We start from the raw sequence: 19,113 nt of genomic DNA, 5'->3' as shown, positions 1-19,113 counted from the left end.
AAACAAACTAGGAGATATGAGGCAATCTTCAGAAATGAGGCTATTTTGAAAAGTAAAGCAGAACTTTAAGTAAGTGATTCAATATTCAATAATCTTAAAATGAAGCAGTCATGAAGCACAGGGTTTCCTACTTGCAAGTTAAATTCCATGTTGAATACTGCAAACGAACAGAAATTCAAGAACGGTCAAAGCTCACCATCCCCTTCCACCTGTTGCTTGCTGCTGAACTCCCTCCTAAGAAGTGGGTTTGTTTCTTTTTGTTTATCACTCCCTTTGTGTGTCTGTGTGTTTGTTTTGGTTGTTGTTTGCCAAGGTAGCAGCAAAAAGCGCATAAACTAGTAGGAAGAAGAGCTCTGTGGCAGTCCTCAGTGCATGGAGAAGGGGCAGGCTCCACCAAACAGCTAAGCAAGGTGATAGTTCCATAGGCAGCCTGGGCTAGAGGTGCAGAGGGACTAATCAATCCTTCAGGAACCCAGTAAATGTCCATTTGAAACTGAACTGATCATTGCAAGTTAAAGTCAATCTCTCTCTCTCTCCCTCCCTCCCTATCTACTTAACTACATGTGTAGTTTTGTGTCACTACAGTTTACAGGGTAAGAGGCACCATGACTAAGTCTTGTGATTGTAGGCTAAGGCAGTATTTTAAAAACGGAATATAAATTTGATTAAGAACAATACAAACCTTCAGTTTAGAAAGCTGAGATGTCTCTTTTCCATGTAACAGTGCACGGTTTTGATATTGCCCTGAACTCTCTAATAATTTTCTATAGAATGTGCTTATCGTCATGTATGATTTTAATTATTTGACTAAAATGTAATTCAACAATTAAAACCAGGAGAGAGCCATCTTATAGAAATGTAGTTTCTCTACTTAAAATCTTGACCATGTGTTATGCCAGCAGCAACTGATTCAGATCCAGTAAAGGTTCACAGAGCAAGATGCAGAAAAAGTCGGCTAGGGCCTCAGCCAAGAGAAAGAAACAAAACAAAACAAAACAAAAAAACACACTAAACCACAGGAAGTAGCAGCCTATGAAAACCTGATAAAATTTATCTTGGCTGTCCCACTGGACTAAAATAAACATTTTTCTCCCTCTGCTTTTTGCCTATATGAAATAGTAAGATACATTTTGAAATACTCAGTCAAATTCCAGTATGCCACTGAGACACACCTAAGGCAGCTGTAATAAGGGAATATCTGACATTTCGTCGAATTACAAAAATTATCAGGCTAATAAATTAGAGCTTTTGAATCTATGTCGCAGCTTGAACTACAATATTGGTACAAGCTGATCTTACAAGTTGTTCCCTACAGAATAGTTAATATGATGAAACCAAGTGAAGAAATAGAGAGAAAACGCCCACACTTATTTTATTTTTATTGAAGGTAAAAACCACCTGCACACAGTTCTGTTCAAAGAAAAATGTTCAGTTTCATTTTTCTCTCACAGATAGAAATGTACTCCATAGAATTGGAACTACTCCTTTTGTTTCTTGTTCTATCAGAATTTGATTTGCATATTTTGGGACATGTTAAGGTGCTCTCTGTGATTTAGAGAGTTTATAAAAAGGTAATTTGATCTCAAATCATAGTTTTCTTTCTTTATTTCTAATACTGAAAGCTGCATAGCCTTCTGAGAAGTGAGCCATGAGGGGAAGACATTAGCTTGTCTTGTATTAGATAATAAAAAAGTTCCACAGGGGACAAGTTACATATTATGACATTGTGAATATAAGGCTCATTTGGATTTAATTCATTACTACATCATGTTGCACAGGAAAGCAATTTTTAAGCAATAGAAGTGCACTTCATTTGTAAAGGACCCAGCTATAACACACAATCAGTTATTGAAGACAGAAACTGATTTCCCAAATCAGGCATATAAAATTTAATATATTTGCTCCAGTTATAATGAAAGGGAAGGAAGTTGAATGCCTTTTTCTCCCCCCAGATAAGAATGACACTTTATAAAATTTGGAAAGTGCATTTTTGCTAGGCAAGTCGACTACATTTTTGATGCCACAAACTGGATAAAATTAAAATCTTTAATAAAATATTTGAAATGCCTGTTATACATATAGAATATAATTTCAGCTTTTATCCTTCCATAAGTTTAATAATATTTATTACATTAAAAATAAGATCTGAAATTTATTAATGAAATAAAGGTAATGATGGGCACTATTTGTTTTCATACCAGTACCAATTTTCCATATTGTTCAGTTTAACCCTAAAGGCTAACTAAATTATTCTATGAAAAAAACAAAACAAAACAGCCAAATTGTATTGGTTTATTTAAGCTCCCTAAATCTGTATCACTACTACTTAGGATTCTCCAGCGAAAGAAAACCAACAAGATGTACATACATACATACAGAGAAAGACATTATTTTAAGGAACTGGCTTATACAACTGTAGACACTTGAGAAATCCAAAATTCATGGTGCAGACCAGAATGCTGGAGTCCCAGGGAAGAGCTGCAATTCAAGTTCAAAGGCAATTTGCTAGTAGAATTCCCTCCTCTTGCTGAGACCTCTTGTCTTTTTCTATTAAGGCCTTCAACTGATTGGATGAGACTCACCCATTAATTACAATAATGAAGGTAATCTGCTCTACTTAAAGTCTACTGATTTAAATGTTAATTTCATTTAAAAAATAGCCTTTTGCAGGGAAGCCTGGGTGGCTCAGTCACTTAAATGACTGCCTTTGGGTCAGGTCCTGATCCCAGGGTCATGGGATGGAGTTCTGCATCAGGCTCCCTGCTTAATGGGGAGCCTGCTTCTCCCTCTGCCTGCAGCTCCCCCTGCATGTGCTCTCTCTCTCTGACAAGTAAATAAAATCTTAAAAAAAAAAAAAATTTTCTGCAGAAATATCTAGAACAATGTTTGATCAAACATCTGTGCACTGTGGCCTAGCCACGCTGACACATAAAATTAACAATTATACTGTGGTTATAACCATTTAAAATTTAGAAAATAAACTTATCTATCCATTCTGTGATGGTTTCTCAGGATAGAAGCAATGAGGAAGAAGTTTTCATCACCCCTTTTTAGGTATGTGAATTGCTAGACAACTTTCTTTCCTATCACCTAGAAACATCTATTTGAAAAATTTTTAAGTGACTGTAATAAAGTACTTAATTTGATTTGGTAAATATGCATATCATCTATTTTCACATATATTTTCATTTAAATTTCCCCTGTAACCACCCTGATGAGATTATAGAATTGATACTTTTATCCACAATTTTCAAGCATTTTGCTTTATTTCTATAGCACGGATTGGGATTTTCAAATTGCATATCTCAAAGGGCCATGTCTGCCATTTGAACCTTGATTTCATTGACATTAAAAAGGAACATGAAAGAGAGAAGTATGTAATCAGTTCCCAGCCCTTCTGTGTTTAACTTATACTTCACTCTACTAAATGCGATCATTACCAACTTTTCTGTCGCTAGAGTGTCGGGAAGTCAAGTGAATGCACAGGAAACTGACATACTTTATCCTCAGAGAAAAAGGTTTGTTTTTCCCTTGTACTACATCTGACTGATCTTGTTCCCTTTTTGGAATGAATAAGATCAAGAAGTGAACGGATGAAAAGCATATTATAGCCGATGCAGGAAAGATTGAAGAAATACGTGACAAGTCTTAAGGTTAAACCATTTTCAGGATAGGCAGTCAGTAAGCACAGATGACCTTGATATATTTGATGGAAATATTTCATTGACCATAGAACATAGCCACTGCAAAATAGTCTTTTCATTATGTAAAATACATTCCTCCTACTAAGAATACAACAAAAGTCAAATTTGAAAAACTAAAATATCAGCATTTTGATTCTTAACAATTTAACATAGTCCTAATGTTTTACAACAGATAGATTCAGGAGATTCAGGAAAAAAGGCTAAGAAAAGGACAGGTGTTTACTAGGAAGTTAAGTAACCCAATCTTAGTATGTTTCTTTGAGGATAAAAAAAAAAAAAAAAAAAAAAAAAAAAATTGTGTGTGCCTGGAAGGGAAAGTGGGGCAAGGAATGGGGAGGGAGGAGGGACGGGACAGAGAGGGCAAGAAAGCAACAAAGCAGGAAGAAAGCAAATCTTCTGGCAGAACTTAACCTAGACTAAGACAACCTCTTCTTGGCTGGGCATAAAAAGACTTGTAAGGGGATCTACTTTGTGCCACTATAAAACCTGCACTCACAGAAATTACCTTTTTGTGAAATTTTTACTTTCGCTTCTTCTTGATGGCAAAGAATATTCTCTACATTAAACAGAATATCATTAAAAAATGTAAATTGACTGGCCCAGCGCCTACAATATAGTAGATATTCAGCATATGTTTACATAAGGGAAAAGAAAATCCTCTATCATCACAATAAAAAAAAATTAGCACAGACTATGACAACATAGACAAAATATGCTTGGAAACCAAAGTCATTTGTGTGTGTGTGTATGTCATACTATATTACATATACACTATATATATACACATTACATTGTATACCTAAAGTCACAGATATGATTTTAATTTCAAATTCCAGTAATATAGATCCATAACCAGAAACACACATTATTTTTTCTAAAAAAAAAAAAAAAAAAAAAGAAAAGAGAGAGAGAGAAAAGAAAAGAAACCACATGCAAGTGAAGGCTTTATCAAGAAGGTCTAGATATTCTGGGTTCATTCTCTCCAGAGTAAAGATTTACTGAGTATTTGCATGCTATGACTCAAGTACTGTGCCAGACTTATATAGTTCTTTCTCCACTGCAAAGCAGAAGTGATTCATGCAAACAAAAAGAAAAGAAAAAAAAAAAAAAAAAAAGAAACTCTGCAAGTTACTAGGAGAGAGAGAACTCAATTGGTAGGAGATCCAAACGAACGTGAGCCAAACCTCGAAGGATGCCTAGTATTTGAACAGGTCAGGATTGATAAGGTCACTGCAGACAAAAGCCACTGTCAATAATCCTGACTCATCCTATGGGGCATGCTGCTCTTGCTCTGGTCAAATGCCCAAAGAATGTGAAGAGCATAGCTTTCATTGGTCTGTTCATCCAGTCCGTTAAGAGAATAAATGTCATTCAGGGTAACACTGAGCAACTCTGAGCAAAGCAGTTCCTTTATCCAAACTCCACAGCAATAAAATACTATGCATAATTTAGTAAATCTTATACTATGTATTCTTTTTTGTGTTTATATTTAAGACAATGTACATTTGTTATCTGGAGAGATCAATGATAGAATAGCAAATTTCTTCCTTTAGGAACTGTCACTCTATTACTGTTAAATTCATTCTGTTATTATTTGCATAAATTGAATTACTTGCACCTTTGTTATACATTTACATGTTTTTCTCCAATTAAAGTGCCAGTTTCTATATTGCCTTTTTCATTTCTCCCAATCTTCCTGCTCTCATTCTCTCTAATACTGAAATTGACGAGGAACAAAAAAATAAAAAAGGTAGGGAAGACAGAGACCAAAAAAGAATACATGACAGAGAAGGACAAACAGATGGCTGGAAAGTGCATCTGGAGACTAGAGGAGAACACTTGCTGACTGCATCGCCATCATCAAGCCTTGCATTTGTACAAAAGCAGAGCAGCAAAAGTGAAAGTCCCGTAGCATCAGAAGAAAGAAAAATCATGAATTTAAATAAGTCTATTTTTTTAAAGATTTTATTTATCTTTTTGACAGAGAGAGAGACAGCAAGAGAGGGAACACAAGCAGGGGGAGTGGGAGAGGGAGAAGCAAGCTTCCTATGAACCAAACAGTGGCCCCGCTGGGGGGCTTGATCCCAGGACCCTGGGATCATGACCTGAGCTGAAGGCAGACGCTTAATGACTGAGCCACCCAGGAGGGAGCCCCTAAAGGGGTCTTCCTAATGCTCTAAAAACCATGAACGGTCTATGGGCCTCCATGAACTCCACAGACAGCTTTTCTTTAGACAAGGACTACATTGCCTCCTTCATTTAAGACTGAAGAGAATGTGTAGTTGTCATCTTTGTTGAACGGGAAACAGATCAATCATATATTCTTTGATAAAGGGACTATAACACTCTTAAACCAAAGGAAGAGATAAATCATGGGTGATAGATGTGGAAAGGGAAGGATGACAAAATGAAGACACACTATGAGCACAGGCGAGACAATGATATTATAAAAAGTAAACAAACCTGGTCTCTGGGTTAAAAGAATGGGACAGAGAAGCAGCACTACTGTTTACTATCTTAGGTCAAGGGATGGTAAGTGAAGGTAGGTGGACAACAATTTAGGTGGAAGAGAGAATAATGGATTTCATTTCTAGATATCTTGAACAGAGATTTTTCTCCTTTCAGGTGATGAGCTTAGAATAAGAAGGCATCATCAGAATATAGTGGATGCTAACAAGCAGGCTAAAATTTTAGACTCCTTAGAAGTATAGGGTAGCTATAAGTCTAGGATTCTTGCCGCACTTAGCTGGCCTGAAAAGAGTATGAACTTTCCCTTTCCAGGAGAAATTCATTCATACAATTTAAATGAACTAATTCTTATGATGTGATCCAGTATGGGGATAACATAGGACAAGAATGGCAAATCTTCATATATGCCTCTGATTAATTAATACAGGCTGCCCAGAATGTTGGTTTGAGGATGACTCTGAGGCAAGGTCTAGGCACAATGAAAAAGAGGATTAGGACTATCATAGACACAGAAGGGGCATATAACAGAAAATAGCAGTATGTGTGCAGCAAATTCCTTTAGTTCAGTGTCATTAAAGCCAGGTAACATAACCAAATAATGTCGATGGCAAAGTTTAATTGGTTCTTTGAAAGATATCACTCAAATTACATGTATTACTAATTAAATATACTATTGTCGCCAAAAGGCACTGAATGAGCAGGAAGAAGCGAAAGAAGAAAAAAAAGGGGGGGGGAGGAGGAGGAGGAGAAGCAGCAAAACAATAGATAAATTTTAAAAGTACATTTCAGAAAAAGAGAAAACTAGATTTGAGAATCCATTTCAATTTAGTATATCAAGTAAATAATAAAATATAAAGTATATGAAACAATACTGAATGCTACCTAGGTTTTCAGATAAGGTCTTGTTCATCAAGATATGGCTGAAGAAAATTTACATTTCCTACACTTTTAAGAGTTTATTACCAACTAAAAAAAAAAATGTGGTGTTTTCGTTATGTTTGCAAAGATCATTTCACAGCATAACTTAATTCATGCTTAATTGCTTATACCAACTCAGACAGTGATGAAAAATACTGCCTTGTCCAGATAATGCAGACATTTAAAAGTAGATAAAACCAGATAGCTTATTGTTCATTTTATTTTGTTAATGAATGTGTCTACTAAATAAAATCCAGAAAGATGGGGTACCGTACATAAAGTAATAGACTATTTTACTCTTATAATACTTATAATACAAGTTTCTCAACTTGTAAAGGCCATGGAAAGAACCTATAAAGACCATGAGGGAAATTCTTTAAAAAGTAGTTCATACATGCAAAAAGAAATGCAAATGGTCAATTAAGATATAAAAAATTTGTCAACATTATTTTCGGCCTATCAAAACAAATAAAGGACTGGATGCTTGGCAGCTCTGAAAAGCAATTTGGCAAGACAAAGCCAATAACTAAACAAATGTAAACTCCCTGAATCTGTGATTTGTTTCCAGGAATCTATCAGAAAAGAATAATTAAAGAAGCAAAGACATATGTACAAGATTATGCTGAGTGAAATAAGTCAGGCAGAAAGAGTCAATTATCATGTGGTTTCACTTACTTGTGGAGCATAAGGAATAACACGGAAGACACTGGGAGATGGAGCGGAGAAGTGAGTTGGGGGAAATTGGAGGGGGAGACAAACCATGAGAGACTGTGGACTCTGAGAAATAAACTGAGGGTTTTGGAGGGGAGGGGGGAGGGGGTGGGGGTAAGCCTGGTGGTGGATATTAAGGAGGGCACGTATTGCATGGAGGACTAGGTGTGGTGCATACACAATGAATTTTGGAACACTGAAAATTAAATTAAATTAAATTTAAAAAAAGAATGTTTGTAAAAGCAACCTAAATGTTCATTTATAAGAAACAGGTTCAATAAATTTATGACATCTGTATAATAGAATATCAGCAGTATTTTAATATAATGATTTAAATCTATTTTACTGGCATTAAAAATGGTTCTAAATATATTGTAGGTTAAAAAAATTCTAAAGCAGATATGAAAGGCATATATGTGTTATAATACAATTTTAGTTATTGATTGGAAAAGAAAGAAAATGATGAAAGAGGGGGATAGAAATATGGGTGGCTTTTTATTAATTCTAATTTTCTCTACATATTTTACTTATAAGTAAGAAAAACAACAATGTTCTTTCTGTTTAAAAAAGAACAAAAAAAAAAAAGCCATGTTAGCCATAATTAAGATACAGCACATGTTTTCTTTCTCACCATTTCACAGATTCTATAGCTGTCAAAAGTCAACACATTCCTGCATTCAAAAATATACTAAACTTCATTAGTTCATCCATTTCAAATGTTTTATTATTATAGTACTATATTTGGTAACTAAAGTTTGAAATTAACATCCTTTACTCAGCAATGTGCTTATGATCTTTAACACATACACACACCCAGAGGTCATTCATTCGACTATACGTACGATAAATATGTGATAAAGACTCAGTGACTTCATTATATAATATACATAAAACATTAGACCTGCCACATTGAAGCTTCTTCTGAATTAAAGTGCTCTCTCAACAGCTCTAGGTTAACGTGTTTTATACAAGGTGACCAGCATCTCAGCTGGCCAAAGCTGAGCAGACCCAGGATAAACACTTGACGCAGGGCCACAGATGCCTTTGGTCCTCAAAATAAAATTTCATTCTGGGGAATAGGAACAGTAGAATCATACACTGGGGGATAGAGCAGCTGGTGCTGGGAGAAGAAAAAAAAAATAAGGCAAACAAAAAGTGATAAAGATGGAAGTGGAGCTAAGTTACTTTGGTGCTTCAACACTTCAGTGAAAATCAGAGGAGTATGGCTATTGAGGTCCCTGGAACAGATTGAATCCTGAGTCTATATTAATAAGGCCCGATCAAGTGAATAATCCCTATTCACAGATTATTGGATGGGCCTAGCCTTCTCTTTTGATGCTTAAAATAAACTGGCATCATCTAAGTGGTTACTGTTCCAACACACCAAAAGCATAGAATGAAACAACTTTCAACGGCCTATTTTGAGTCTGACTCATCAGAATGTATCTGCTATATATCTGAATACAGCCTTTCGCTTACACAGAAGCTCTGTGGAAGAGATAAACCAATAATGTAAAAAGTTAAGGTATTTTTTTCCCTTTTTTTTAAGATTTTATTTATTTATTTGAGACAGAGAGAGAGAGCATGGCAGTGGGGAGGGTCAGAGAGAGAAGCAGACTCCCTGCTGAGCAGGGAGTCCAATGCAGGACTCGATCTTGGTGCTCCAGGATCATGACCTGAGCCGAAGGCCACCACTCAACCAATTGAGCCACCCAGGCACCCAGGCATTTTTTTCAAATAGCAACAGTTACACATAGACAGAAGGGACTGAGAGAATCAGAAGATTAATATATACACACATACATTTACACATGCACTAACATGGTCTTCATATTCCTATGCTAATCTTGAGCATGTCTACAAACAGGATCAAGTGTAACTAAACTGATTGGTTTTCTTTTATTTGGCCAATATACCAAGTCCTTGGCTTAAGTTAGTGTATTATGTGGGCTTTATTATGGGATAATTAGGTTCTTAAATTAGGATATACAGTCAATATGTCTATCAATGATTCTCTATGAATCATTCAAATATGTACTTTTCAATAATACTGAACATAAAAATAGCCCATGTGTATCCTCTACATTAGACAACTTTTAACTCAGGGAATGGAATCATAAAGTACTTTTCTTCTCTTCCATTTACATTTATTCATTGGGGCTAGTTTTTTTCTTATACCTAGGATAAAACAAAACAAAACAAAAAAACCCTACATTAATCCTGGTGACTATTATGTGACTTGAGTTCCTCTAGTGGGTAATTAAAATGTTGATTGTCATTTAGTAGTCAGAATTTTGAACTTTTTCCCACTTTTGACCATCTTTAAAGTGGAAGCCCTGAAGTCAAAGAAAGGAGAGTGGTCAGCTTCTTTGCTTTACGTGTCTATAATTTTAGGGCTGAAGCAAGTGAGAATAGGTAAAGAAGGAGCAAAAGGTTCTCACTTGACAGATACTCTCATGTATGGCATGGTACCTTCTGAATCTAGCTGGAGTTGGCAACTAGCCTTTCCTCTTGTGTCTGCCTTGTGGGTTCTTTGGAGATTCATTTGTCCCACTCCTGGGGACTTCTCACTTCCTTTGATGTGGGTAGTACATTCTCCTCCAGCTCCAATACTTACTCATTCCACAGCCCCATACTTCTAGCTCTGCCTGACAAGTTCTTTTTAGTCATCCAGGAAGCTTTATTGGAAAATACCTGTACGATATCCCCTCTTCCACATCTCTCGTCTCCCCAGCCCCTAGTCCATTTGGGCTTCTGTAACAAAATACCACAGACTGGTTAGCTAATGAACATTTCTGATAGCTCTGGAGACTGGGAAGTCTAAGATCATAGCACTAGCAGATTAGTGGCTGGTGAGGTCCCTCTTCCTGGTTCATAAAGAATACCTCCTCACTGTGTCCTCACATGGTAGAAGAACTAGGGAGGTCTGTGGGGACTCCTTTTATTAGTTCACTAGTCTTATTTGTGAGAGATATATGTTCATGACCTAAACACTTCCCAGAGGTCCCATCTCCTAAGACCATTATATTGACGATCAGGATCAGAACATATGAATGGTGGGTGGAGGCACAATCCTAGTGATCCTCTCTCTCCTATTCATTCACATTCATATTTTCTGTCTGTCTGTTTGCCTGGATAGAGTCCATAGAAGCAAACTTTGCCATAGGCCACCCAAAACCTCTTCTTTTATACTTTTATCAGCAACTAACCAGGCTATCTTTTTACTTAGATTTCTTAGGTAGGACTCGGGCACTCTGTGTGAGGCAGCTATCAAGTTCTTCCAAGTAGTTATATTTAACACTTTTTTTCACTGGGCTTGAAGCTTCCTCCTTGAGAAGAAATTGGGACTTAACACCACTAGCATCTCTCTCTCAAAAAAATAAAAAAAAAAAAAAAAGAAAGAAAAGAAAAGAAAAATCTTCTGTATCCACTTTTCTATTTTTTAGCTTCTCCAACCTTTCATAGGCTAAAACCGGGTGATCATCTCAGAGACTTATGTTACCCTCCCCAGCCCCAAGTTCTGTATGCTGGTCCTAATCAGAAACACAGTACCAATTGTCTTCAAGCCTCAACTTTAACCGAGACATCCACAGTGTACTTTAACATTTTTATAGTTTTTGGTTTTGATATGAGTTGTCATTTTTTTTTTAAATCAGAAAACAGCATATCCTCTGAGTAACTATATATAACATAAATCTATTTTATAATATAAGTAGGTATTATATTAATAATGTTTTGAGTATAATAATATGAAAAATACAAATGGTAAGTCAAGTGATTTTCAAAATACATAATATAATTGATCAATTAAATACAGATCTATTTCTCACTTATTCAGGCATTTATTTCTTCCCTTAGAAAAATACTTATTCAATGTCTGCTCTACAATAGGAATCTATTGCAGGGCTGAGCAAATTTGGTTCACCCCCTCATGGAGTCTGCAATATAATCTATTATAAAGAGTATCTTTTATATTGTACAATTTTTGGATGTTTGGAAAGAACTGACATAGTCTTAGAGCATGGGCAGAGATGGAAAACCAGTAAAGAAGAGATAGAGCAACGGATGCACAAAAAACAGTCTGCCAATAAGAGCTCAAAACTGATCATAAATTGGTGAAAAGTAGTAGTAGGAAGGAATCTGCGACATACAGAGTTAATGCTGAGGTAACTTAATAAATGCAGGTACTTGTAATAAGGCATGTTGTTAGCATGACTATTAGGGAAAAGGTAGTTTTGGGAATGAGAACATGCTATTTGAAGAAAGTTACTGTAAACATATTTGTACCAAAATATTGATTAAAGAAAAATCTCTTATCTCAATAAAGAAAAATATGCAGCTATCTGATGGAGTGCAGTTGTGAATGTATCCAACCACTGAACACTGCCTGGTAATATAATTGCTAGTGGTTATATTTTTGTAGCTAGCTTTGAAATATATATATTTTATTGGTTTTTAAGTTTAAGAGGAGGAAATATGCCTTACTGTCATGCAACTTCTATTCTGAGAAAAATAATGAATATTTTTATTTAATTAGATATTTAAAATTTTAGAATCAGCTGCTTGTTTGCAGAAAGGACATAAATCAGTTTTTAAAGTTGTCTGCAATGCTGGGGGGAAAAATAAGGCAAAGAAAGCAAGAGAAAGAAAATAAATATGTAGGCTAGTTAGTACACAAAAGGCATATAGACCCCTCCTCCCCCTCCCCTTGTTCCAGGGAGCTGACCCCTTCAGAGAGAGTTTCCCAGGCTCTGAGTCAGCAGTATCCCTGCTGGAGTCAGCCAGTGGGACAACCAGTAGGATGCTACAGAACTGCAGAAATGGAGAAGCTGTGGTACTTCTTACTTTCTCTTTGCCTTCAGTAGCTGAAGCTACATCTTCACCCCCCTGCATTTGTGTATATAGAAATTTCCAGCTTCCACCAAGTTACCCCAGTCCCTTTGTCTCTTCAGCCTAGGCTTAGTAATGGCTTCTTTTCTTTGGGGTGCCTCACTGTCCTGACTGCCCTCTCAGATTTTTATCTTTGATGGAGTAATTTCTCTCCTTTCAGTGCCCTCTGCTTTAAATATTCAGAGAGTTTTCTGTTGTCTGTTAGATCATGACTGTTACAATTACTCATTATAAGATAATGGGATATCTCTCAGCTCAATTCTATAAAAACAATTTTACATAGGGAAATATCATGGAAAGTCTTATCTGCATATTACCTGTTTATGCAACAATGAATAGCAGACACAGAAGGGTACAGCAAACAAATTGCCATTAGTCATTCAGATGTGATCTTTAGGAAGAAAATAAGAACTCACCAACATCAATACACATGACATTCCAGCACATAGATTCAATGATACATTTTCAGTGGGTATGTTCCCTAGAAGATCCCTAAAAATGCACATATGCCAACACCTTGGCAGTAATGAGTGCAAGTAATACAGGAAGACTATCCTGGGGAAGCAGTATCCCTCTCGCTCCTCTATGTCCATGATTCACTTAGGACTGTCCTTTCTTGGCACATATGGAAAATACACAGGAAAGCTGCTTTCCAATTCTTCATTTCATTAAAAATGTAACAACTCACCAAAGTTTCAAGTTAACCTTTGCAACTCAACAAAAGGTTCAAGTTATCCATTAGTCATATGGCAATAGTGAAACTTTTCCCAAGAACTCAGAATTAATGCCAGTTAAAGAATATTTTCTCATCATTTAACTTAAAAATCAACACATTCTGGCTAGAGAGGTCATGTACAAACTTACCCTAGAGAGACAAATGAACTTTTAGAAATGCCTGATATATATGGAACCCAATATTTAAAAAAAAAAAAAAATGTGCTCACTGAGAAGCCCAAGGAAGCAGGAAACCAAATACTATCTGTGTTTATCTTAGCTCTTAACCATAAGAGACAGTTACTTCAGCCCGTAAAAGAGGTTTATTTCGTTCTGGTGTCATTAAAATTTTCAATCATATGGCTAATGCCCTAGTTATTACACATACATCCAGCTGTCTTTGCATCTCAATTTGGCCTACCTGAGCTTCCCAAGAGGGATAATATGCAATGCCTGGAATATTTTAGTCTCCACAGTAGTTGTGGTTCTTATAATCAATTAATAAAACAGCATCATAAATTCATATTATAGTATCATAAATCTGAAATGTGCACCCTCTCTGTGAAGGGTATGTCGGTAAGCTTTGTTGCTCAGCTTGCTGGACTAATCCTAAACCATGGCAAAATCACAAACTCAATACTCCTTGTGAGATATCTTTCCCAGGAAATGCATCCCACCAACATCCATTTCTTCTCTGCTTACCTGAAAGACTTCTTAATATCTTCTGCTTGGATTGTCTCAAGAATCTCTTGGTATAACTGAAGATCAAGCGTTGCTGAAGATGTAGTATTTGAAGGGCATTTTTTATGTGCATAATAGCCTATCAAAATCCCAAAAATAAATAAAATGATGGCTGTGCAAAGTACTTTTAAAAGGCGGCAAAAGTTGCAGGGGTTGCTCTTTGGTGCAGATCTTGTGTAACGGGTAACATAGTCAGACTCTTCTTGAAGTCTCTGAAACCTTCCTTTGGGTGAAGTTGCTGGTTGAATGGAATCAAGATTGAGATCTGCAGTCTCTGGATTCTCCAGGTTCTGATTCTCAGTGCTATCTAGTTGGAACTGGTCAAAACCAGGCTCCTCCAGTTCCTTTTCCATGTCCCATTCTAAGTCAAGGGCAGTGGCTTGAAGGTCATCATTGTCTAAGTACTGTGAATGCCCTGGTGCTCTTTGATCTGCATTTACCTTCTGATAGGCCATCTTTTTACCTGTGAAAATAAGGGAAGCATGTTTTCTTAAAATAAGCTATAAAATAAAATAAAGGAGACTCATTTAAATTGGAGTGGGGAGATCAGAAGGGGGAGATCTCATACCTTGCCCTCAGCCAATGACACATCCCAACAGAAAGAGACATACCTTGCATTCCCAACTCAAGAAGCTTACTTTATCACACCAGCAGGAGAAAGGAAAATTTTCTCTCTGTTGGGCAACAAACTTAGCAAGTAAGAAAATACAACTCAAGTCAAGGAGAACCCATCACCACTGAACTCTCACTTTCCTTCAATAGACTTTTCATTCAAAGCAGCCCTCCCACCCTTCTTTTACTCAGTAAAGCAACAGTTCTCTCCACTGATCTCCAAACTTTCCTATGGTTTGCCAAAGTTTGCAGGTCCTGAATTGCAATTCCTCTGCTATTCCAGAAAAAAAAAATCATTTGCCGATAAATAATTGACTATTTACTTTTAAGGTTGACAAAACAAATAATAATGAAAATCACCATGGTGAAAACAAAAGAAAGCAGCAATCCAAATTAGATGCCCATAAAATTTTAGTGATTATAATCAGGAGAAATATATTGTCCCTATAGAAAAGCCATATATTCGTTAATTATTGAATCTTCTGTTTTGCTGTTGATGTTTATAATAGGAAGAAAAGACCAAAAAAAAAAGGTAGCATAAAGTAGAAGATCCTTGGAGAAACTATGAGAAAACATAAAATAGACATACACACAATCATTCCTTTGAAGCTCAGGAAACAAAAAAAAAGTCAGTATAATTGCACTGAGGATAATATATTATAATGAAGGCAAAATTTAAGCTTACACATTGTCAAAATCACTTTTAAGAAAAACTAAGGGCGGAAGCAATAAAGCTGTGGTTTAGTAAGTGAAAGAGGGAAAAAAAAAGACCCTGGGATGATTTGTATTATAAGAGCTATATTTAAAAAGATATTCAGGATAGAACAGAAATAAAAACTCAATGGATAGGAACACTATTGAAATATAAGAAGCAAAATATAGTATGGTTACCTCGTCATGAGTTATCAAAAGGATTGGAAACTTTAAGGCTACCACAGAAGACCAAATGTTCTGTGAACCTAGTGACATGAATTGGCCTGGATCACTGAACTTTAAATCAAAGTCTGTGATGGCATCCATCCAAAAAGGGAAGCCTTATGCCAGCCAGGAGAGCTTGATTTCATAACCTTGCTAGAGGAGTGGCAGATGGAGATTTTCTCCCCTACACAGTTTTGGATGACAGTTTGTTATATCCTGCAGAGTGGTATTAAGCTAACTGGGCTAATTAACTACAAGTGGTCTTCAGTCTGTATTCAGTAACCCACTGGTGTATTATGGCTGCAGATTAGGAGTATTTATACTTAAATTTTCTGTGTATTAGATTTGTCATCCCAGCTGGATTCTAAGGTCCCTCACTATGTTTTATGGTTTTTCTATGCGTCCCACTGTGGTGGGTGAAGAACAGAGCTCAACAGACAACTGATTATCTAACTGCCTTAGGGCCAGTGGTTAAGTAAACTCTAATAAAAAGATACAAACAGGGACTTCATGAAAGGGAGTGGCATCACGCACAGAATCATGGGTATATACAACCCTAATCTGGGTTTGCAGAGGTCCATGTTAATTAAAATGTTCTGAACTTTTCAGAGAATTCAAACATAATTAAATATTCACCTTAAAAAATAAAAATTATAATTCTGTTGATATCTCTTCTGCTACCTCATAATCTAGGATTCATTCTTACCTAGAGTTGACTCAATAACAAGAAGTAATGCATGCCAGGTTCTGGGATAGGCAATGAAAACAAATATAAATGGGTCCTTAGTCCTCAAGTAAGGAACAATTCAATAAGAGATAAATGCATGAACGAACTTTATGTTAAATAAAAAATGCCCAGTGCCAGGGAGACTCAGGGGTGACTGGCTGTAGCATAGACTATGGGAAAATGTTCCTCAAGAAAGTGATCTTTGAGATACTTCTGGCAAAAGAGGAAGAGTGAACTAGGGTTGACCAGGGGGGTGAAAGGATGATAATCAGGAAGGGGAAAATTTACAAACACAGAGGAATGAGAATGAATAGAGCATGGACACTTTAAAAAATCCAGAACTACCGGGGCACCTGGGTGGTTCAGTGGGTTAAAGCCTCTGCCTTCAGGTCAGGTCATGATCCCAGGGTCCTGGGATTGAGCCCCCTCTGCTCAGCGGGAAGCCTGCTTCCCTTCCTCTCTCTCTGCCTGCCTCTCTGCCTGCTTGTGGTCTCTGTCTGTCAAATAAATAAATAAAAATCTTAAAAAAAAAAATCCAGAACTACCAGCATACTATATACAAAGAAGGAACACATGGGCCAGAGATCCAGAGAAAAAAGGTAGGAAAGGGTGACTTCGGGCAAAAGGCTTAGCTTCTGTGCAACCTATGGTCTTCAGCTATGAAATGGGCATGGTAATAATATAAACTTCATAATGTTGTCATTAGATTAAGACGGTGCACCTAAGACATACATCGAGTGTTGCATAGGCTATATTTAGAAGGAACATCCCCAGTATTAGAGGAGAGAGGATTAGGCAGGATTGTTGGAAGAAATGAATTTAGTAATGTAGAAGAAATTATATGGGTCTGTAAGACATCATGGAGAGGGGGAGGTTTATGATATTCTCCATGGACATTTACACATATATATGCTAGCTGTGATTTCGTTGTTTACATTTAGTCTATATGTAGAGACAAAAAAGAAAAACACTGCATGGCACACCAACTGTTATCATGAGGTGTTTATTTGATACTATAGCTCATAATAGTCTCCGGAATGATTTTTCAGGCCGTCCCCCATTCAGCCTCCCTCCTTCCCCTTAGCTTAGCCTAGTTTCCAAAATGATTCAAGGAAACACAACCTTTGAATTTTGTATTTGGTCATACCAAGACAGGCAGAAAAAGAGAGTAATAATTGGATTTAGTAGTAATTATTCATCTACTTCAGGTGATAATTGATTAAATGGTAGAGGAAAGCTCCAAATCACACTTGGTTAATTTTTTTTTTTTTAATGGTAAAAGAAAATACTGGAGGATAGGAAAAATTTGAAAATAGCAGAAATAAAGACTTGCTAAAATCCATACACATAAGAGGAAAATTCCTAAAGCAGAAGAGGAAACTGAGATCCAGAGGTGAATTATTCTTTAGACTAAGAAAAGTGATGTTTGGGTACATTTTTCTTAAAATGATTTGTGGTTTTATAAAAGTTGGCAGTAATGTAATATTAAATACCCCACAATTCAACCTATTTTAACATATATTATAAAATACTGTAATTTTGTAACACTAGTCAATTTTTTTCTTATTTAGCTTAACCATCAATAAATCCCAGCTATCTGGCCATGGTATTATGATGTTTACTTCTTTAAGTGTTCACTTTATGCATTATTAATTTATTTAGATACTGTCCCAAGGTGGTTTTTTAGACTTCTCCTGCTTTTCATTTTAATGAATCAGAGTCTCTGTCTTTAAAGGTTGTTTGAAAAATTAAACTGTAGACCATGGTTTATGCTCAAGGAAGACTTGGCACACAGGAGTTACTACGGAAACACGAGATCTCTAATTATGACCTCTAATACAAACATTCAAAGTCATTTCTCCACAAATCATTTAAAAACCAACTGCAGTGATGAGGCAGAGTTTTCATTTCTAGCCTGACAATAGGCATTCCATCACATGTACATCAGCAATTTAACGCTTTTCAAACATCAGACAGAGCCATCAATTAGAATGTAATGCAGATACAGATATGAAGTCCTCACCATGCTGGGGATCTGCCTGACACCTTTACTACCGCTTTGAACCCATTACACATTTATAAATTTACTCTAAATTCTCTCTTCGAGGAGAACAGTAACTGGGTCAAAGGTAAATGGAGCCATTTAATGTAACAAATTCCACAGTATTTCAGGAAAACTTCCAAGGAAATAAGTATGTGAGAACATAAACAATGAAGCATTTTAACCATTTATATGGCAAAACAAGTTACATATATATTATATACATGTTCTATATATATGTATTTAATATAAATTTAGAAAACCATTTATCTTTAAAATCACTTTGCTTTGAGGAATATAGTATAGATTTTTTGCAAAAATACATATAAATCCCTGCCTTGAGAGTTCTGTTTCACTTTTTCTAAAATAAACACCTCAAAAATAAGCCCAAATACTGAACTACTGAATAAAAGTACCATTATTCAATTTCGAGTCAGCACAAATTATTTTATCCACGTTACAGAGAATGCAGCTTTCTTTAAAATAGCTATGCTCTGGGCACCTGGGTGGCTTAAGTGTTGGACTCTTGATTTCCACTCAGGTCATGACCTCAGGGTTGTGAGATCACTCCCCACATCAAATCCTGGGGACCCCGGAGTCAGCTCCATGCTCAACAGGATGTCTCCCTCACTCTCATCCCCTCCTCCCCACCAGTGTGCACACTCACA

The 19,113-nt window shown here is 36.3% G+C and overlaps 1 protein-coding gene across 3 annotated transcripts in view; it reads right to left on the bottom strand.

Moving 5' to 3' along the window:
- The window catches only part of NAALADL2 (N-acetylated alpha-linked acidic dipeptidase like 2), a 1,359,315-nt gene that overhangs the window by 677,785 nt on the left and 662,417 nt on the right, over positions 1-19,113 (bottom strand). For all 3 annotated transcript variants that reach the window (XM_080802354.1, XM_080802355.1, XM_080802353.1), the window contains one exon: positions 14,109-14,610. In XM_080802354.1, the coding sequence (XP_080658480.1) occupies positions 14,109-14,602 (494 nt within the window). In that variant the 5' untranslated portion in view covers positions 14,603-14,610. The remainder of the gene's footprint in view (positions 1-14,108; positions 14,611-19,113) is intronic.

The sequence above is a fragment of the Martes martes genome (assembly GCF_963455335.1).
Source record: "Martes martes genome assembly, chromosome: 1".
Taxonomy (NCBI): Eukaryota; Metazoa; Chordata; class Mammalia; order Carnivora; family Mustelidae; genus Martes; species Martes martes.
Note: the sequence above shows the minus strand (reverse complement) of the source record. Positions and strands in the feature narration are given on the sequence as shown.